The sequence below is a fragment of the Lissotriton helveticus genome, chromosome 7 (genome assembly GCF_964261635.1).
Source record: "Lissotriton helveticus chromosome 7, aLisHel1.1, whole genome shotgun sequence".
NCBI lineage: Eukaryota > Metazoa > Chordata > Amphibia > Caudata > Salamandridae > Lissotriton > Lissotriton helveticus.
Window position 1 is genome coordinate 72,892,549 of NC_136068.1, and position 23,263 is coordinate 72,915,811.

Here is a 23,263-nt window from a genome sequence, read left to right on the forward strand (position 1 = left end):
AGACTCCTGCACCCCCTCCGGAACCGATGCCTGGGGACGCCGTGCTTTCGGAAGCTCTGCATTTCTAAAGGTACTGTTTTGCGAATCTTACTGACACCGTAGCTGGCCACCAACGCCCCGTCAGCCAGAACTGTTTGGATTTGTTTGTTCATGCCGTGATAGCCCCAGAGGGAGCTATCAACTTGAAGGAACTGTTTTTCAAGGTTATTGTGATAACTGAAGATTTCAAAGTACTTTATTGTAGATATTTATCGTCTTAAGTATATAACAATATTAGCTATTTTTCTAAATGGGTGTGGTGTCCTTTTGTAGTGCTTACACTGTGTTACCGTTGGCTGTGTGCAAATGCTTTACAAACTGCCTCTAAGATAAGTCTGACTTCTCGTGCCAAGCTACCAAGGGGGTGAGCAGGGGTTATTTTAGGAGTGTAACTCCCTTATCCTGACTAGAAGGAAGGGTCCCTACTTGGACAAGGTGCAAACCATTGCCAACTAGAGACCCCCATTTGTAACAATATGCAACACAATACCTCTCTTCAGGCTTTAATACAGAGTAATATTCATCCACAGTTAAATGTCTACTGGTTGAAAGTATGCTTTTCACAATATATATGTCTACTGACTTAATCGTAATTTTTCATAATCACTAGATCAGGGCTACATTGTTAAATGCTGGCTTGCTACCGTAATCGATGCAGTTTATGTTGAGCATAAGCTTTCCCACAAGCCAAAAAGGTAAATAGAACCACTTTTCTTCAGGGAACGCACACCTCTGTCCAATCAAATGCTGTACTAAAGGCATCCAACAAGTGGAAGAACCCTGAGACAGTCTCTCAGTAGTACTTCTGAAAGCTTTTTTTCTGTTGATCGCAGAATTGTATTAGTTAATGACACCTCTGGCAAACCACGACCAATCGAGCATTGGCTATTTCATTAGTTTGTCTAATGAATGAAAGTGCCTTTAATGTCACTGAAAGATTTAGACACTCAATGAGTCCTTATACATGTACTCTGTCACTCATCTTTGCACTCATGCATCCATTCATTCACCCACTGGCACATTCTTGCATTCACCACTTACACCGTAATAAAACACACACAAATTAAATAACATACCCAAGATAAATAAAAATAATGTAAATAGAAAAAAAGAAAATATGTAGACATCTAAAGAAGCTTGTAATAATGAAACTAAACATAGCATCAGGTGTCCTTCTTGCAGTGGAATTGTACATAGTCTAGCTCTGATTTAAAGTTCCAGCATGGCTGCCACGTTTAGAAACAATATTATTTACACTCTGCTTCCTTCCACTGTATCACACAACATGGGCAGTGGGATAGCTCACTTCCGCCATTGGTTGTCTTGCCTTGTGAGCGATGGCATTTGTCAAATCACATGTGCACATCTGCCTGAAAATAAGTGCTCTTCAAAGCCAGGCCTGGTAAGCAAATCATTAAGTTTTCCATTTTGTCCTTTAGAGGTTCCCTTTAATTTCTTTCTCCTCCTATTTATTTTTTAAAGCGTATTACTGCTCGCAAGACGGTGCTAATTAGCCACATGTGAGTTGCACATTCCCTCTGTAGCGCAGTATATCATGTATAACCATACCTCTAAACCATGTGACCATCACTGAATGGTATTTTCTAGAGTGTATCATTTTTATAATGAAAAGGTATTGGCGGTTAGGGAATTCAGTCATTGCCCCACTTAAAGTAATTACCCGATGAAAATTGCCCACCTCCACCAACCAGCTACCAGATGGTTGTATGTTAGACATTTTAGAACACAAAAGACGAGGCAATTTCTGCTGAAATATGGAATAAGTCGATTTATTCTTGCAATTTCTTTTTCTCCTTTTACATTTGAAGAACGGTCACATCTCACCGATAATTTAAAAATATATACCATGCTATTGGCACACCCTAAGGGGCACAAGATAACAACAAGAAATAAGAGTCCAGCAAACGCGATGTCTCCACAAAGTTCTTTGTCCCTTAATGTTAGGATAAATTTAAAATTGATATGCAGCGTTCAGCAACCGGACCGTTCCAGCTGCGCCCACGTAGCAGTGTTGACACTGCTATGCGGATACGACTAGGTTGGTCCGGTTGCTGAACATATGACCATAGTTAGTAGAATCACATTGCCTTGAAGAAGTACATGTGTTGGGCGAAACGCGCCGACTGCGTGTTTTTCTGTTGAAAAGAAATAAAAAGAATAAATTGACTTATTGCGTATTTCAGCAAACAATTGTTGTTGATATGACCCTGTAACTTATAAATTGCCTACTCTTTTGTGTTCTGTATCATTTTGATACCATTTCAAGATGGCGAACACAGTGATTCTAAGTCTGACAGCTATGATGAATTTCAAAAACAGGTATACATTATGTACAGTACCATTACAAGATGACCACTTGCTGCTATGTTTACTTTTATTTGTTAATGCAATCATTTATCCACTATATTAAGGTGGCAGCATTTTTTTCTTTTTTCTACTTTTATTTGTTTTAATTTATCTTCCATATGTTGTATTTGCGACTGTATATTTTATAATGGGTGTGCAACTGGGACTGGTGGATGTTTAGATCTGAGTGCAAAGATAAGTGACATTGCATGTGTAATGACGTATTGAGTGCATGAACCCTTCAGTGACAGCAGAGGCTCTTTAATTTTTAATGCAGACCTATTGGCTTTGCCAGTGCGTGCTTTTGGTGCATGTCTGTTTGGGTAAGGAGTATATGCATAAGTGGGTAAGTCTTCCATAACCTTCTTTGGAGGAGGTGGATCCTTCAGTCGGAGATAAATGTAACCTTTATGATCGGATATGAAACGCTGTCAGAATTCCCAGGTCTCCCAAAATAACTTTGCTTGCTCAGCACTGTATTTCCAACTTGATAGACATGAAGTTTTGGATTTCTATCTTTGACTCACTGAACTATTACCACTATCTCTATACCCTGTACAGTGCTGGAGACCCTGCTGTGATTTTCGGTGGCCGCTGTCATGGCAATGCGGGACCTAGTGGAGGGCGAGTGTGGTGGAGCCAACCCGCTAATGAGGCTAACCAACCACTTCACGCAGGACAAGGCACTGCGGCAGGAGGGGATCCGACAGCCGGTCTGGCCCCCCGGCACAGGGGCAGAAGCTGTAAGTAGGACAAACTATCTCTATTATAACCCCATCAGCAGTAGATTGCCATTATTTGTATTTCAAAACATGTATTTGTATTATTTCCTGTAGCAAGTTCCCAACTTGTGGAAACCAGGATGTGATCATTTTCCATTGAGCTTGAAGATACAGTTATGTTCTCTTGGTCTTGTGGCTTGTAGTGAGGATTGTGGGCCAATGGGACATCATGGAAATGCTGTGTGCTACTAAAGTTCCTACCCTGATGTTCAGCTTACCTGTTTCAACTCTTTATTGAAGGAGCTGTGTGGTTCACATCTGTAGGTGACTTTTTTCCCTTAATGTGGTCTGTGCTTTACTTGAAGCATACAGCTCAGTAGGAAATAGTTCCTAGGTATTCCCTCTAGCTTATTGTCTAGCCTGTAACATTATCGCCATGTGTCTGAACCCAGTTGATTAACTGCTTGTGAAACATGCATGCCATTGATACCTCAAAGTCACGATGCCCATTGGGTGAGAGTTAACATCTGGTGAATTGATGTCCCTCTCCATTATAACCCCATCTGCAGTAGCTTGCCATTATTTTTATTTCAAAACTTGTATTTTTAGCATTTCATGTAGCAAGTTCCCAACTTGCAGAAACCAGGATGTGATGTGATGAGAGGGGGATGTAAACCTAACTCTGACATTGCTTCACAACCGACTGTTGTTGGTTTTTTGTTTCATTACAAACATTTACATTACAGTGTACATACATCACAGTTTCAGGCCCAGGAGGTCAAGTGACTTGCCTCACATTTTTTAAGTGCAGATATCAGGATTAAAACCTAAATGTCCCAGCTCATCTGTAGAGCACAGCAACTCGTGTATTTTACCATGTATGAATAGAAAGCACACTTTATCTAGCTTGATTTCTTTTATTACCTGCTTTCCACATGTAGTGTGAAAATTCTCGGCATTTAGTCACAAAGAAAGCTTTTATGGTGATAGTGGAGGGCCAGGCAGCCACACTCACTCAGCCTGCGTTTGAGGCAGATCAGTGACTGGAAAGATGTCTCTGCTCCAGGAAGATAAACAAGCATTGGCATAGCCAATAGGTCTCGCCTTTGGGACCTTATAAGTGTTTAGCTATGCAACTGTTGATGTCCCAAAGGCGAGACCTATTGGCTATGCCAATCTTGTTCCCGTTTGTCTACTTGTTTCAGCCAAACCCCTCTGGATTTTGTCTGGGCTATGGTTTCCTGTTCCTCACTAGGTAAGTACAGTGGTGACCTTTGTAAAAAGTATGTACACTCTATTGTGTCATTCATTCGTCTGAAACAAGTCATACTCACTAACTCCGGTAATTCCAGTAAGGCTTATAGCCTTGACTGAGCGTGCTATCAGCGGTCCCCACCCCCTTGGGCACTAATTCTCTGCTCCAAATGCCGGCCATGTGCAAGAGAAAAGCGGGCAGGTGGCCCGATGGGACTCCTGCCTGTCCATCAGGAAAGTCGTGCATTTCTTTTTAATATTGCGTTATTGGACTAATAAAAAAAAAGAGGCATCGAATTACACATGTAGGAAGGTGTGCAGTTATGAGCCCCCTCCCCCATCGGACGCACTACCAAGAGCTTGCTACGAGAAAGCTTGTACTTAGGACTTCTCTGCTGTCAGGGCACCCCGCGAGAAGAGTGCTCCAGCTGCCCCCCCCCCCCCCTTGCCCCATGTTCCCAGGAATGCATCTGTGGTCAAATAAACTGCAAAATGTTCCAGGCGTTTCATCTGGTGAGCACATCTCCTCACAGGTGCATAGACTCCATTGAGCCACACGCTCTGTGAATTCTGGCTTTATGGCGGAGTGGTCAGTATGGAAGAACGCTGAAGGCCCCTCCAGCCTCCAACCCAAAGCTGAGACCTTCTGCAAGTACTGGGGTCTGGCCTTTCCAGTCTCCAATCCAAAGCTCCCACCCTCTGCGAGTACTGGGGCCAAGCCTGCTCCAGCCTCAAACCCAAAGCCGGCTACCACTGCAAGTACTCTAGGGCCTCTGGGTGGCTTGAAGCACCAGAGGGCAGTGCGAACACCAGCGCGCTCTGGGGTCGCACTGCCACGGGTGGACTGCAGAGCTCCCCGGCGCATGCTAAGCACTGCCCGATGCCCAGGTACTCCCCGAAGGCTCATCTCGTCTTGTGTTGCAGACGCAGTAACTTACAAGGCAGGCCTGATGATTCTGTCACCACACTTCACTCATTTAACTTTTTTTTTCTCAAAGGTTCTTTTTTGTCCAAAATGCAATACGTTTGACCACGGAAAAGTAAAAGATTGAATTAGGTCATAAACTTTCTTCTCGTAGGTCAGTGGAGTGGGTGAAAGTACTGAGTGTTGTAGAGTTTTGGTGTGAAATTTGTTTTTGTGTAACTATGAAACATTTTGGCAAAATTACGTGAAATGCACATCCGTCATTTAGCGCCATATATTAGCATGAAATAAATGCACAAGAACAAAAGCACCACAAACAGCTGCTCACTGCCTTTTCCGATCTATTTGTGGTAAAAAAATGTATTGAGAATGGCATAATTATGCAAAGTGGTGGATTATGTGTGAAAAAGCAATTCCCAAAATTACACTACCATTCCGCAATGGCTGGTAACCAGTTATTTTACATTGCTTGCTTGTAAACCGATTAACGAAGCACCAAGGCCCAGTTAAAACAGTGTAGTCTCCGGGAAATTAGGCACCATTTGAGTCCCCCACCCATACCAGCGTCTACGGCATGGCGTAGCACTGTGCAGATGAGCGGCAGCTGCCTGGCAGGGCCAGCCGTTACATGGATAAAAGAATTGTAGCAATTTTCTCAACTGAACATTTTTTAATACGCACATAGCAGACATCTTGCAGTAAAATCATCTGCTTAACACACGGGAAATAACTCTAATATCAAACAAGTCGGTTCCTGAAAGGGAGCGATCTGTTTCTACCAAAGCCAAGCATAAGGAAGCCATTATCTCAGGCAAGAAATGCACCCAAGAGGCGAGATTTACTGCAGGAGCAGTATTAATCTTTTCAGCGCTACAGTCTAACAACATCCACACGCAGATAGATCTGGCAGTCCAGCTCTCCTGGTTTCATAACAGAGGTTAGATGTAGAGTAGTTGGCCTAGGGCCTTCTCCGAGACACCAGGACATCAAAAGTGCTCCCTCAGTCATACATGACGAGTTGGCGGACAACCATTCCCAGTTCAACCAGCACAAGCGCGCACTTCGCGTGGCAGCAGGGGGAGGGGGCATGTGCGATTCCCTTGCTGGAGCGTGCAGCAAGGTGCGAGGATTGCGTCCATATGGTGCTGCGCGTTCCCACAAGGGAATCGCCAGAAGTGCGCGCGTTGCCATTCCAAGCAATGCAACGCGTGCACGTTTTTGCCCCCAAAGGTGTCGATGGCTACAGGTCTCTCTCCTAAGCAGCGCATGCGCGCTGCGTAGGCGAGACCTAAAAGTCGGCTCCAGCTGGCACATGTGTTCCAGTTTGAAGTCCTATGGGAAGCGTTAGCCTTTAAATTTGGACACTTACAACAAATCATCTGTGGTATGTGTAAATCAGATAACCTGCAATATTCTTGTTGAATGTATTCAAAATTCCATGTGTGAAGTTTGAAAAATAAACCATGGCATTCATAAAGACTTCTAATAAGGGATTTATTGTTCGATTTGACATACCTTAAGATGTGTGTTTGCTATCCTCCAGTATTTTGATTTTTGTTTCCCCCCATAGTTTTTTAACAAAAATTTGCAAGCACTGGCTTAAAACTACCATTATAAAGGCACATACCTTTTGGATTTGTAGTGCTTGTTTTTTTCATATGCTAATTGTTGAACTCATCTTGAGCTCATGCTACAAAGGGAGGTAATTTATTGAGGTCTAGCACAATACCCAATTCAAGCGGTAATACAAATAACTCCGCTATCAGCGGAACCCTGCAAGGAGCTACTCAGCAGGATTCCATAACAAGAGGAAAGAGAAAGCCATAGAAAAAAAGAAGAAACCATGGGATAAAGGGAACAGTAAGTAGAGAGAAAGAAACTTAATACACAAAAGGAATGAAATATACAACAGCTGCTTCTGTGCCATTCAACTACCTACCCATTTCTGTCTTTCCCTCTTCACTTTCCTGTTTTGCTATTATCCTTACATCCTTTGTAGGGACTAACCATGGGCCCCGACTTTCTCCCTATTTCACTGCATTTGCAGTCATATCCCTTTACACCGGCCTTTTATTGTACATGCCAATACTCCAAATGTGGTGGGAGACACTGACTTTTTTTAAGCTACAGGTCTTATTTGAGCTTATTTCTTCTTAATCCTTCCAGCAAAATAATGCTTGCAATGCACTAAATTTAAGTCCCCTCAATTTTTTTATTTTATTTATTTATTATTTTTGACGGTAGATATCCCTTTTAGGCGGTACCAAATGTAGGTGGGACCAAATGGTGGCATATATGCTGTTTATGCTCCCGGCACCTTTTGATTTATTGCTCCGTAGCATCCTTTTCCATTCCCTTCCTCTCTCCTGTGTTTTGTCTTTTTTTTACTTTCTCATTTAGATTTGACAGGATATATAATGATGCTGGTTAGGCTGGACATGTACATGGCAAGCATATTGTATTCTTTTCATACTCCTAGATTTTTTCGTTCATCTTCCTTCAGCTATTGACTTTATTTGCTCAGATACCTTCGGCCATTGGCTTAAAATATTGTTAGTTTACTCCTTGTTCATGATTCAGTGGCCTTCTTCTCTCCGTTCCTGATATAGAGTTGATGGCTTTCCTTTATATTCTTGTGTTTGTCCTGCCCAGAGGAGCAGATCTTTTTCGCTCTATTTTGGTTGGATGAGTTGTATCCTTTCACTTTGCAGTACTCCAGGGACTATTTTCTATCCCTCTCCCCTTCTCCCTTCTCCTTTCCTTCATTTTCCTTGCCCCTGCTTCAAAATCCTGCTTTGCCCCAGTACTCCACTACCAATTAATAAAGTGGCATGCCGCCATCTTCAAAAAACAGTCCTTCCATCATGTCCACCTGTGGATGCATAATTTTGCACATATTTGCCCATTTGAAATGCTTTCTCTCATTTAACGCCATTTCATGTCTTGCAACCTGTGTGTTTACATGTATGCATCCGCACAGGAGCAATCTTGAAATGTGTTTTGTTATACTGTATGGAAAAACACTCCAAAACAGTTGTCCATGCATGTGGTTCCACAAGCGCTCATCTTACTGTGGTTTTTGTCATAAACAATGGAAAAAATAAAACAATGATTGGCAATCAAACTGTACTATGGTGTCACAGGCAAGTCTTACTGGCGTTACAGTGCTTGCTATTCATTGGCAAATGATCAGTGATATCAACATATACCGTTCTTAGCTGTATGATATTGTACACCAATTTGAATGGTGTCTGTGTTATTGCTAAGATTTCCAAATGAACTTTGCTTTGTTTGCTGTAATTCTATTATGAAATGTAGCTTCTGCCTCTAAAGGCTTGAGCCTAGAAGATACAAAAAATTTAAGCCACGAAGTAGAATCCAGGACATTGTCATCTTTGTAGTAAATCTGTGGCATTTCAAGACCCTCTGTGGCCCACTTCCTGATCCATCTGTGTAGTGTTCCAGCCAGTTTGCACAGAGACACAAGGAACCAGCATAAAAGTTACCATATTCTCACTCCGTGAGAAGGGCAGATAAGTCAGCTCAATCTTTCTGCGTTGAATGTATTTGAATTCTGGATTCAAGAAAGCCATAATCAGTGGACCAGAGTTCTTTGATTTCTGTGATTCAACCCAGAACACATGATCTCGGTTCGCACCTGATTGATAGTGCTGTAGTAGCTGTTAACGTCCCAAGATTGTTGGTGCGAATGCAGCTGATGGCTTAGAGTTTTGCTGTGAGATACAGTGGCAGTTCAATTAAGAGCACCAGTATCATTATTTATGCATCTATCATAAATCCTGATGGTCTTCTTGAATTATTTAGTTAATATTCTTACCCAGCCAGCCTTGTAGTAACATGTCATCTTGATCACCAACATTGTCTCACCCAGTCTGTATAAAGAAAGAAAGGATTGCTTAAGACTCTATTTTCTTGTTCCATTGCAAGGATAGGGCCTCATGATTTCAACAAGGTTTCTAGTGTTCTTCAACTCCTCAGACTCACACCCCTTACAGTCTGCAGAACAATATTCCAAAATGTGTGTCTGCGGTAAGTTATGTATGTGCTGCACTGTATTTGTTCCCCCTCGTGGCAGTAGAACCTGCTGGGTAGTTAATAGTATTCTATTAACAAGTTCACAAGATCTCTGGATTAGATGCCCACTTCACATCAGGCATCCATTTTAATAGAATTATACTGGGGTAGGTAGCAGCGGTAGCCCTCATTTTCTCTACTGATTCCAATACTCTACCAGTATTCTTGGTTATAAGCACAATTCCTTAGAAAGTGTTCCCAATTCAGCACATCCTCTTTAGCACCTCTGCAACTTATCTGTATGTAAGGAGTAAGAAACAATTTAAGCACAATCTTCCTTCCTTCTTCTTTTCTTGAATCTGAGTAATACCCCTGTGCAAATCCTTCACAATTCCCCGTTGGTCTTCTATAAAGGTTTGCTTTATTTCTTTTTTCCACCCAGCTTGAAACCATCCTTTAAGAGACTCCTAGTTTGCTTGTAGTAGGTTGTACATTTGGAATATTACATTGGAATCTTCATCTACCCTTTGCAGCTGCTTCTCAAGTCAAGTGAGAAGTCTCACAACACATTTAATTACTAGATTCATATCCCAATACATTACTGGCACACAATGAGATAGGTCTTCCTCCCGAAGCCTAAAACTTGCTTTGAGTTGCTCAAATATTGGGATTGTTCCCTTCGCAAACATACCTCCAATCTTAGTAAACATCACTTTTTGCCACCTGTCACAGAACTCTCTGTCTGGTGCTAGCTTGACGACTGGGTTAACCAGTATCCTAGTATATTGCAAAGCAAGCTTGCAAGCCACAGTTTGACCCCTACTTTGTCCCTGACTCTTAGGATAGCTTGTGTTATTTGAGACTTTAGTACATTTTTAGGTCTCTCATTGTTAGAATGCCTACCCATAATCCATGGTCCATGAAGCACCAGTACCATTCCAGGGCAGCCTTCAACCATTCTAGAAAGTAGTCTATCTGTACTGCTTTGTAGTATAGAGTAACATTAGGGATTTCTAAACCACCTTTTCTAGAATAACAAAATTCCAGTTTAGTTTGGATCCTTGATTTTCTTTTTCCCCACTTTCCCTATAAAGTTTGTGCACATTTGTTGTATTTTATCAAAAAGTTTCCTCTCAATGATAGGCAGTGTTTGAAAGAAATACACTATTGTAGGTAGAGTTACTAATTTGATTGCAGATATGCATCCACACCGAGAGAATATTTGGGTATCTCACCTCTGGAAAATCTGGCTGCATGTAGTTCTGTAATTGTTGCAGTAAGTTTCAGTTCCAGGTATCTTGCCCAGGCTGCCTCATACATGGGATTTAGAATGGCCTCAGGCGAAGCTGTGTCTTGGGCCTGAAGTTATTTGGACTAGATTTGACATGCTTGTGCACATACTTCAGGAGCTTAATTAATTTTCTACCTAAACAGATGGAGTTTGTGTCCCCTCTCTCCTTAACACCGATCGGCATGTTTTAATGGATTATAACTCAAAAGGCCCTCGGAGGGTATTGGCAGCTTGGCATCCATACTGCATTTAAATCATTTAATTGTAAACATCAAGAAAAGTAAGGTTTTAGAATTAAGTGCATATAAAATGTTTGTGGCCAGCAAAGTGGAATATGTAATTTCTTTAAAAAAATACTTAACCTTTTTTGTAATGCTAAGTTTGTCAGAACATCTTCAATTAACCATAATTAAGGCCAATTTGCAGAGGCCTTAAAATATTTAATTCTCACTATGAAGGCTTATTCTTATTACCACTATAAAACAGCTGTCAGACTTTATTCAGGAGGCCACTGGCCTCGATGGCTTTGTGAACAGGCCAAGTACTTGACTCTCAGTGGTAGGGATGGGGAGCTAGAGACATTAAAATTCGTTTTGAGGTCCTTAATTAATTTAAGCGTATTATTACCTAACCCTCCAAGCTAGAGGGCATGTGTTTGTTGTTTGAAGACTTTCAGCCACACAATCCGTACAAGAAAAGATATCTGGCAAAGAGCCCACTTTGAGGGCCCCATTGGGCTTTGCAGCACCCGCCCAAGGAGCACAGCCGGATGATGAAGCTTGCCACCTTGCTGGGTGAGGGCTTCTGTATCCTGAAAGAGGTACTCTGTGACCAGTGAGAAGCACATTTAGCCTCAGTATTGTGGGTGAAGGGTCCCATGTTTATCAGAACTGCACTCTTAATTTATATGACGGCTCCTTGGGTCCCAGGACAAGTCAGCAGTTTTCCATATTGGACACCAGGTGATGTGCCCTCACCTTTGGGTAACTGGCTATCAGGCAGACAGCCGCCCCTTGGTTGCGCAGTGGTCCTTTGAGTCCTCTGCTAAGTACCCCCTTCTCATTTGAAGAGAACTTGGAACTAGAAGAAGTGGGTCATCGGCTCCCACTTTAATACAGAATTGGTAGACTGTGTATGTACATTTGCAGAACCATTTTGGCCTGTGCCCTTTCCATGTGTCTATCACAGACTGTCTGCGAGACTCCACTTTCTACTTGGGAGATGTTTATCACAGCAGGGATGTCTTCAGGCTGGAGCACTCACAGCAGTGGCACAAAGAGGTGGGAGCTGGCAGCACCCAGACTATCAATAGCCACATCTGAGAGTGATAGGAAGAGAGACAAAAGGCTGATCACTTTCTGAGAACCCTTCACATCCTGACAACAGATGCTGCCTCTCACCCTTCATCCTGCCTTCCACTAATTTGTAGTTCCCTAAAGACTAATCAGCAACCCTCTATCTGAAAGGACCTAATCGAATTTTTAAGAGGTTTCTGTTTCCTTTTTCACCATTTCTACAGGCATGCTGGTTTCCTTTTCCTCAACTTTATTTTTAGGTCTCGCGACCTATCAATGCGCATGCGCATTGAGCGGAGCGAGATATAAAGGGGCTTAAACAGAGCTTACCGAGATCGGGCGATTCCATGCAGTGCCCGTGAAAGCTCGCTCAATGCGCATGCGCATGTGCATTGCCATAAAAAGCGCGTGCACAGACACCAGCCCCCCTCCCACAGTCATCCCCCAGCGTGCGCTGTGCCAACAAGCCTTTGAAGTGAAGCTTAGCTTCACTTCAAAGGTATCCGCTACCCCCGCCCCCTGCTTCACACGTTTCTCGCCTTTCTCAATCTCCTCCCTCCCTCGCCTCCCTCGGCCTTCAGCGTGCCTTCAGCCTCCATCCTTTCTTTCCCTCTTCCTTGTTTAGCCTTGGTACTTAGAATCCTTCAACTTCCAACACTCTTTCTCACCCTTCAGTTATGAGCTAAATCGTATTTTGGTTGCCACCGCCTTAGTGAAAGAAAACGGTTTGTTGCTGTATGCGTGCACGGAAGGCTTTCACGGCCGGCCGTGCTTTCAGTTTCACGGCCGGCCGTGTCTCCTTATTTAACTTGTTACTTTTCATTATCAATTAATAGCGCGAGATTTAGAGCGTTAGAAGAAACCTCTCAATTAATATACACCGGCACTCCTTGTTCTATCAATCCAGAACGTTAGCAGCCTTAAGCTGTACCTTTTAGAATATCCAGCCCCTTGTTCTTGACCAATTATGTTGTAGCTTATAACAACTGGCCACACTTTGGGTTTTCCGTCTTTTTTCGAGCTGACATGAGCTGCACCTTTAAGAATATCCAGCCCCTTGTTCTCTGCCAATTATTTTGTAGTTTATATAAACTAGCCAGACTTTGGGTCTTCCGTTTCTTTGCGAGCTGACACCAGCCAGCATCATCAGCCGCGAAGCGTGAGACTGTTAGGAGGAATTCACTGCCCCTCAGGTAATTACCCCATTACGCAGCGCCCATTTGCCGTTTTTTTACACCGGCCGTTTGCTTTTAGTTACGCTGTGTTCTGTGTTTTTCACTTTCATAGAAACACGGCAGTATCAGCAACTAACATTTTACGGTTACTCATCAGCCACGCAGCGCAAGCTCGCTAGGAGGCAAATATTGCCCCGTAGGTAATTACTTCATCACGCTCTGCTTATTAGCTGGCTTTTTACATCAGCCGCCTGCATTTAGTCACACTGCGTTTTGGTATCTCTTCTCTTCGCAGAACTTTGGCATTATCAGCAACCTAACTCCACGGCTACTACCGGCCCGTTTAAATGCCCTGCGATACATCCCGAGCCATAACCGGATTGTTGTTTAACGTATAATACAGTCACACGTGGCGCTAGTGCCCTAATTATCAGGTAACTTCCGAAGCAGAGAGCTTTATAGCTGCATTTGTCTTTCATGTTATTGTTAATCACTAGTAAAGCGCCTCCAGCGTTTCCCCTTTTCTGCCCCCATGTAATGCATGTCCTCGTGTAAATCCAAACATCAGAGCAAGCTACTAGCAGTACTACTTGTCCAGAATCTTTAGCCGCTTGTCTATCTCCTATGTATTGTTTGCAGCACACTGACTGAGATGACAAGTCCACCCCTTAGGTCTGCCACATTTGTCTGTAGCACACAGCCCTATGAAACACATGTTACCAAGGCGCACATATCTTTTTTTCCCTTGTTGGCTTTAGCATTTTACTATGGCTTCATTGTCTAAAGGATTTACTTTGATCTGCGATCCCTGTGTGCTTTAATGCAACAGTCCACTGTGAATTAGTAAGTCATGTGGCCGCTATGTTGATAACGATTTTGTCTGCTTTCTTTTTGTTGTGTTCTATACATTCACTTCACGCTATTTTTTAGGGGTTCTGAGGGCAGCGTGACCTGTCACACCGTAGCTTTTGCCATTCGCTTCATTGCCTTTCCATCTATTTTCTTGGCGTTCCCACTTTCTGGCTGCATGGCGCAGTGACCCTTGCAGCCGCGCACCACCTTTGAAGTGTTTGTGCTGCGCCTTGAGTATCACAGGAAAGAGTCGAGCAGATAAATTGCCGACAGCAGTCACTCCCATTCCAACTTCCCGCGCTTTTGAAATGTGCTCTTGTCGAACAGCTCCGTGCTGATCAAAGCATCGCTTTGATATTCTTATCACAATCACCTCCTGAACCAGCCTCCTGCCTTGGCAGAAAGCAGCCTTAATTGACACTCAGATGCAAAGGAGCCTGGTTGCTGTTATCTGCATGCAGCTCCTGAGAAACATGTTAATTGTGACAGAATAGTCCACTTCTGGCAAACCGTGTTCCTATCTATTCTGTAGAATCAATATCACCACCACAGCATCACTGGTTCAAATATGTTCTTTCAATGTTTCAAGCAGTTTTCAAGCTTACAATCTTTATTACAAATCACAAAAAGATGTTAATTTTTCACTTCTGTTCTTGAATTTTCGACACAATAAAAAACACTAAACATAATCTTCACAAAAGTTATTTACAAAACTTAAAGCTATTGACATTACAAATTAAATAAATTATTTAAGTATTATTATTTTTTTTTATTAAAAGCCATTGTTATTTGTAATATCAATACATCTAAGTCACGTAAATACAATACATGTTGCATTACAAATGATATAGGTGTCACATTTGCGAAAGTTATAATAATTTATAAGACCAATAGCTCAAACTTTCCTAATACGAGACCTATTGCATTTCCAATGCTTGTTTGGATTACGTCCCTCCTGTCTCAAGCATGTCCGTAATCCACTTCCACTGACTGGGAAAGCAGCCTCCCCTCCATCTTGTGCACACAAAGAGGCCAAAGGCTTTCAGAAAGGAACCCATAGATGTGTCACTCAGGTTCACTCATACTTCCATGTACAGCTCGCCTCTCTACTAGCAGATGCGTATATGCTCAAGCCTATAGGATCTTGGCACTAGGATTCCGGGGTCACTGCTACCAGACGAGCTTTTGAGTGAGTTGGTCCGTAGGCTCCCACTTACACAATACAGGTGAAAATACCTGGTCAGACTATAATATTTAGAAAGCAGTGTATACTGCCACAACAATCCTGCACATGCAAATCCATGCCCTAAACAGTAGTCCAGCTATGAAGTGTTGCTCGGTGTAGCCCTACAGGTCCAAGAAACGTTCAGAGCTATTCGTAGGCCTCCGTGCAGCCACTGGATTTGTGTGAGTCTGGGACCAAGATCCAAAAACCAGGAAAACAGATTCTTGTAGTTAAGGCAAGCTGGGCGGGGGGCATAACTGAGCACCATACATTGAACATTCCTGTCCCAACAACAGCATTTAAAAGTAAAGTGCTACCTGTGTCCCTCTGTGGCGCAGAGCTGCTGTCATGTGACCATGGGTGCATTGGAGGTCAAAGAGGGGCATTGTTGGAAATGTATCCTCAACCTCCTACCAAATACAATAATGCTGTGTGAACTGGGTCTAGCATCTTGGCGTGTAACATTAGGCAACAAACGTATAAGATTTAGACATTCTTTGCCAACGAGAGTACGAGAGAAAATCTCATCCAGATGTTGGAAGGAAATCCTGAATTACTATAGAAGTTGAGCCAAGCTTATCTGCAGCCAAAGAAGCTGTTCAGCAAATCTCATTAGAGAAAGCAAGGAGTACTTGGAAAACAAATGCTCAGCAGTCGTCACCAGACCAACACTTGGTGATTGAGGTATGTGTTTGTATATGAGTGAATAGCTGAGATACTGAAGATAAGGTTGGGGTTTAAGCCTTTATTTTTTCTTTCATCAAACATTGTTGTCTGTTTGAGATAAAGTGAAGGGACTTTATATGTGCTTTAAATGTCCTGTAGCCTGTGTGCTTCTCAGTTGTTTAGTCTTTATCGCTTCACCGTTTTCATTTAACACCTTTATTTTTAAAGTATGGAATTTCTTCTCAACAAGTTGCAATGATCTTTTCAGCTGAAGTACCGTTAGGTTTAAGCTCTTGGGTGATATCTTTTATAAGTAAATACATTCCATGAGAAGTGTCTTAGCTGGTATATTGTATCTATGTGTAGCCTTATTTGAATATTTAGACACTTTGTAAAACATAAACATTTATTATTAATAAAACATAATCACTCCAAATTTCTAATTTTATATTTAACTGGATGACGATTCAAAATGTTTTAACATCCGCTTTGTCTGTTGAAAACCCCCTTCAGTGTTTCGATGCCCTGGCAAATATACCCACTCAGACTAAACCTCACAAGGTAGAAGAAAGAAGATGACCATTTTTGTTATCCCAAGCTCTACTTATGATTGAATACATGTCTGAATAGCTGACGAAGTTGTATGTTTTTATGTTCTTAAGTGCAAACCTAGCTATAAAGCAACAAAGTGCTTGATGTAAAGGAAGTGAGCACCAAATCCTACAAGAATAGAAAACCTACAAGTCAAGCACAATTGATTTTGCTTCAGTAATAGAGTTGTTTTCTTAACAGTGAACAATTTGCATTTAAAACCTTTAGAAAATGCACGTGATGCAGTCTCATGTTGGATTTTGATTAGTGTGTGAAAGGTACATGGGCTCAGCCTTTGCCTAATAATAGTGCTGTTTTTGGCACAGGTTACACCCACAATATCTCAGCCACACAGGGTTTGGTGGATAGGAGAAGGGTTGGGTGAGTTACTGATGGGAGAGTTAGCAATAGCCTATGATGCTTTGGTGACGGTCACTGGGATTGCATGGGCAGTTTGAAGAAAACAAAGTAAGGCTTTGTTAGATTTTCTTAGGAGATAGAGGAAGCATGTTTCTTCTCTGATTATCTTCAGACCAACGCATAATCTGAAAGGAGTTCTCTTTATGCATCTCTGGACAACAAATTGTCTTTATTCTAGCTTTATTCTGGGTTGGAGGGGCAAAACGAGATGTAGTGGAAAGTGTGATTAGCCTTTATTCCACCTATCCCCGACCCGAAGTACCAAGACAGTGACATTGTAACATTGAGTGCTGCGTCAATCTTTCAATATCATAAGAAACTCATTTGTTCCAGTGAAGTAAGGGTTGGACTAATGAATAGCATGAGTTTATATTCTTTGCTAAATGAGCTTCATTTCTAGCCCTAAATTTCAGTAATGGCAGTGCAAGAGCTGAAAATATGGTGCAAGGCGGTGTGACGGTACTCCGGCTCATACCAGAGGAAAGAGCAATTAATAAAAGCCTTGTGTATCTTTTCTGGCAAACAGGGATGGCCAGGAAAGAGCCAACACTTGGCTGCAAAAGATACAGGAACTGTAGAATGACGAGGAGAGAGTGAGAACCTGATAAGATAACACTGAGGAAAAGGTTTAGTTTAACTGGTTGTTATGTTTGCATCCCTTTTCTTTGGTTTTTAGGTGCTGAGGCCTCTAGGAACTGCATCTGAAGAGGAGGTAAGTCCATTGTGAGACTGTTTTAGTTTAGAGGGGCATGTGCATTTCTGTGTTGGTGCTTTCTGTCACTCTTTTCCCTTCTTTACAAACTTGTTTAGCACTTTTGGGCTCCCTCCTGTTTTATGCTGTGCAAAATGCACATTATCATGCTGTGCCACGCCGCCCGACTTGAGCGTTAATCTCCCCTGACTGAGGGCCTTACCCAGAACCACCAAACCTTTCTGTAGTGCCTCAGTCTTCTTGTGCTTGCATGTGCATCTTTCACCTAACGCCTTTCAATCTCAAATGTTTTAATCCTCTTGATCTTCCACTGCTACTCTTATTGTACCTATTGTAGAGGGTATGCCTCTCTTCTTCCCAACCTCATCCGGTGAATGCCTTCAACCATTCTTCTTTCCCACTTTCGTGAATTCTGTACGTGGGTGTATAGTCTTTCCAAATTCAATAAATTCATCTCTAGATGGTGAGGGGGATTGTGAATGGCACAAAATGATGCGTGCCACAAGATGTTGTAAGCTCCAGTGATCACTCGCCCCACTTCCTCGGTTATCTGTTGTCCCGGTCAGCGGATTGGTTGCAGTTATGGTGCCCCCTCTGACTTCAGTTTTGTGGTCAGTCTATGGATGGCTATATGCTCCCTCCCTTTTCTGTCATAGTCTATTTTTCACTCCACATATTTCTTTGCTGCTCCCCTTTTTTATGTTATTGCTTTGGATATCATGTTGGCAGTCACATGTTGTTTTTTTCTGTGCCACTGTTCCCTTACCTCCCTCTCCTCGTCTGTCTTTGTCCAACCTGTGCCCTCTCCATAAGCTCTCACTGCTATTTTCTGCAGACCCAACAGCCACGGTATGTTGTTTGTGGGTTTGTTTGGCTGGGGTTTATGCAACACCACCTGTCTCTATTCCCAGGGAACACTGCACCCTCAATGCTGAGATGAATATGACTCAACGAGACTGCACCGTGAGCAGCCAGTATGTGACGTTCTGATTCTGACGCAATACCATTGTCGCACACACTGCACTAACTTTTGACTACGACCATCGCCAGCCATATGTAGACGATTCTGGCGGTGATGGCGATAAGTTTACTCTACACTATTATGAGGAAAGCTGATATGTGAACCTGTAAAATGCCAGTGGACTCTATACCTCACCAAATACGGGGTTGGTTCCTCCTGAACCCACTAGACCGGCACCCAAGGAGTACATCCTTTGCCACAGTCATCAGAAGCGCTGTTGAAGTCCTTGACCTCCCCCTCGCACTATGTAGGTAAAAACTAATGCTCTCACTCAGTCATTTAGCCTGACCAAGTGCTGACCAAACCCCTTCTGGTCTTCAATGACATGACTGACATGTTGTTGGGCACTTAGGCTAAACTGTGTTTTGGCCCACCGTCAATCGCTAAGACACAGAAGCGCCATGTCCAGTCGACCCTGATTTTTCTAACCCAGCATTTAATCCCTGAAAATATTGTGGAACAGGCATCCACCAGACAAGTGAAACCGAAGGCCTTTCCGACTACTCCTGCAGACAAAGAATCCAAACATTTGGTAAAAGAACGTTTTTGTCAAGCCAACCTTGCCCTGAGGTCAGTCAATGCCAGCTGGCTCCTGGAACTCTGCACCCATTCGCTCTGGGGCATGGTTGTTGAAGCCTTTCCAGCAGTCTTATAGACTTACTTGGTTCAAACCGTTCAGGATGACTAAGTTGCAGGTAAGTTTATCATCCAATCAGGCCTAGGCATGCCTGATTATATGGGATGTGCTTTTGGGGCAAGTGTGGTGCTTCTGTACCAGTAATGGATGATATCCACTTGCTTCTCCAGGGATGTGCAGGCGTCACTATGAGCTATGCATTTTACTAAATCTTGCATGCTAGGCAAAAAGGCGGGCTTGACCCTGGAGCATTTGAAAAAGAGTTGAGCCATGGCATGCACCTTGGGTCTTTCGCCACAAGTTTGCTAAACCCCCCACCCCCAAACAGTTTTGCCCTTTATGGGGATATTCCTAGGACTTTGCATATCTGCTTGGCCAGACTCTGCCACCATCACAACTGGCATCTCAGCCTTTTCAAGGTCAAGCCATGGCTTAATCAAGCACCATCTAGGCCATTAGGGACAGCATACTTCTCAGGCAACAATTTCAAACCATCCTCAGTGCGCCATTAGTGGCATCTCAGCCACCAAAAGTCCGCCACATCCTCCAGGGGTAACAATGAATCACATCCGACAGGTCAGTCCTTCAAAGTTCTTTTTGGCCCACTGCATCGGCCACACGCTTCAGAGCAGTTTTCGAAGGACCATCTGTCTATATATTATGAGGAAGAGCAGGCTCTTTTTGGCGAAGGAGCCGTGAAGGGCCTTCTACCCTCAGAAATGAGGCATGGATGTTCATCCCTCCTACTTCGTGCCAAAGGAGATGGAGGCCTTACCCTTTTTTTGGATCTTACCCTCATAATGCCGTCCTGTGAAAGGACAAATTGAAGATGCTCACGCTACCCCAAGTTCTAATTGTGCTGGATCCTAGAGACTGAATTGTGGTGATGGAATAGGTGGACGCCTGCTTTCGAATGCCTGTCCTCCAGGTCCACAATTACTATCTGTGGTTCAACGTGGGCCATGAATATTTTCAGTTTGCTTTGCTCCCGTTCAACCTCAGCAGTTCCGCCCAGGTGTTTTCAAAGGTGATAGCTGTGGCTGCTGCCTATCTCTGGTGCTCTGAGGTATCAGTCTTTCCCTAACTTGACGACTGGCTGTTGAAGGTAGACTCGCCACAGTCAGTTGTGGGCCACCTCCAGAAGATGGCAAAACCCCCTACATCTCTGGGGTTCTCAACCATCCTGCCAAAGTGGCACTTGAATCTTTCATAGAAGCTTATTTTCATTTAAAGCCTTTCTGGATACAATGTGCTTTTGGGCCTTTTCTCTGGACCACCGACTCCAAGACATTGTTTAAGTCTCTGTCCTGGGTCTCAGTAAGGATGTCTCTGAGGCTTCTTGGTCCACCAACACCCTTCATTCTGCTCGCTGACCATACTAGATGACACTTGCAAGCTTTACAGTGGGATCCAGGTCTCAGTAGGCCCATCACCAGGGGAGCCTGTCAGATTCCATCTAAGTTTCGGATTAAACTATAAATTAACTGCTGTGCTGGCTGCTTGACTGCCCCACCCACAGTTCATGGTGGCGACAATGTGTCACTAGTGGGTTCAGGCTGTCCTCTGGGAGAGATAGAGATCAGAGGACTTTGGTTTCCGGCAGATACCCAAGTTCACATCAGTTTGCTGGAGTTACGGAAAATTTGGTAGGTATCGAAGGCCAGCTGCCCACGGTCAAATGGAAGCTGCTGCAGGTTCTCACCAACAACAGCACTTTCATGTGGTATTGCAGCAAGCAGGGTGGGGTAAGGTCTTGAGTGCTGTGCTCATCAGCTCTGCACCTCTGCGCCTGGCTGGGTTATCTGGCCATCTTCCTGGTCATCCCTGTCCTGGTGGGATCTTTTAATTCCTCAGCGGACAAACTCAGCCGGCAACCACAAAAGACAGTTGCACCCACAGGTGGTGCATGACATTTTTGGCAAGGGGAAAATCCTAGCTTGATCTCTTCGCGACCACCAGGAACGTCCGGTGTCATCACTTTTGCATGTTGGAGTTCCCAAAAAGGCTCTCTTTCAAATATACAGTGCGTGCAGAATGAAACATGTGACTCCTGTATGCTTTCCAGCTGCTAGCTGTCCCAAGACCTGAAGATGATCAGGAACCACCGTGCGCAAGTCATCTTTGTAGCTCCGAATTTGGCTAGGAGAATGTGAGACACGGAACTCCTGGGCTTGAGCATCTGTCCAAAGCAAACACAAGGAGATGGCCGGAGCGCTGAAACATTTGATACTCACCCCCAGTCACCGATCTGGGTTGAATACATCATTGTTCTTTAGCTCACTTCGCCACCCCAGTTCATACCCAGCTATGTGCAAATCAGTCTTGGCCCCCCTGCCTCATAGAACAGTCCACATGCGACCTGCCAAGCAAGGTCTTCCATGGACCAGAAACAAGCATCCTGGGACTGTTTTCAGGGTAACACCCCTCATCAGCCAGACTAGCTTGAATTTAGTGGCAAAGTAAGCGAGGGGCCCACGTCTGGGCATAACCTGCCACTTAGGGCGACCAAAGCAAACATAAGGAGATGATGGACGGAGCGCCGAAACTTTTCAGACACTCACCCCCAGTCACAGATCTGGGTTGAATCCATCAACGTTCTTTAGCTCACTTTGTCACCCTAGTTGAGAATGTGACTTCCCTATACCTCATGCAGTGTATATAGGCATGATCTTGATAAGGGGTCTCTAGAGTGGCACAATTTGTGTTGCTGCCCTTGTTGGCCCTCTTCAGGCCCTAGGTACCAGGGCTACCTTTCACTAGAAACTTACCGTGGGAGCAAAAAGTGGGAGTTGACCATGTCAAAAGTGGAACTTTCCTACATGATCCCCGCCCCCCCCCCCCCAAAAAACACAAGAGGATGAAACTAACATTTCTCTAGGGAGTCTTCATCTTCTAAGTGGAAGAACCTGGTAAGGCTATATGCATTGTCATGGTCAGCCCCAGATCTGTGTTCTACTGTGAAATCTATTCCCTGTAGAGATTTGGACCACCATAAAAGATTGGGGGTTTCACCTTTCATTTCCATTAGCCATCTGAGAGGTCTGTGGTCAGTCTGGACAAGGAAATGAGAACAAAACGGGTATAGTCTCCGCTTCTTCCGGGGCCAAACCACAGCAAAGGCTTCCCTCTCAATGCCCTCTCAATGGCACTCCAATGCTGCTCTCTGGGGAGAAGCCTCCTGCTTATGAAAGCAACAGGATGGTCATGGCCATCATCATTGGTCTGACACAGGACCACTCCTATCCCATGTTTAGAGGCATCTGTCTGCACTATGAACTTCTTGGTATAATCTGGAGCTTTTCGAGTGGGTGCTGAGCACATTGCTTCTTTCAGGGTGTCAAAAGCCTTTTGACAGCTTACTGTCCAGTTAACATTTTTGGAGGTCAGTTCTCTGAGGGGGCCCACAATTGACCCATATGCCTGCACAAACCTCCTGTAGTACCCAGTCAAGCTGAGAAATACCCTGACTTGAGCCTAGGGGGTTGGAGCTACCCAATCCCGAATTTTCTGGATTTCTGGGGTTGTAGAGGTTGAACTTGGCCTCCGCCCACAAGGTGGCCCAAGTATACAACTGTGCCCTGCCCACTTGCTTCCTTGATAGTGAGGCCTGCACTCTGCAGAGCTTTTAAGACCTTCCCAAGTTGAATCCGATAATCTTGCCAGGTGAAGCTAAAGATGGCAATATCATCTATCTAACCTGCACTAAAGGATCCCAGCCCAGCAAGGACTTTGTTCACCAACCATTGGAATGTGGCAGGTGCATTTTGTAATCCAAAGGGCATCACAGTCAACTGACCGTGCCCATCTGGAGTGGAGAATGCTGATTTCTCTTTGGCTCCATGGGTCAGAGCTAGCCGTCAGTACCCTGAAGTGAGATCCAAAGTCCTCAGATACTTTGCTGCTTCTAACCTGCCAATCAAATCATCAGGAATTGAATGTGTATCTGTTTTTGTGATTGAATTGAGGCTCTTAAAATCCACACAATCCTCATTTCTTACTTTCCACCCTGGGAATGTGGGTTGGGTATTAAAGTAAC

At 43.7% G+C, this 23,263-nt stretch overlaps 1 protein-coding gene across 5 annotated transcripts in view; it reads left to right on the forward strand.

Moving 5' to 3' along the window:
* Positions 1-23,263, forward strand: part of PEX5 (peroxisomal biogenesis factor 5) — a 182,744-nt gene that overhangs the window by 58,158 nt on the left and 101,323 nt on the right. For all 5 annotated transcript variants that reach the window (XM_078651485.1, XM_078651487.1, XM_078651489.1 and 2 more), the window contains exons 2-3: positions 2,968-3,149; positions 17,534-17,569. In XM_078651485.1, the coding sequence (XP_078507611.1) occupies positions 3,006-3,149; positions 17,534-17,569 (180 nt within the window). In that variant the 5' untranslated portion in view covers positions 2,968-3,005. The remainder of the gene's footprint in view (positions 1-2,967; positions 3,150-17,533; positions 17,570-23,263) is intronic.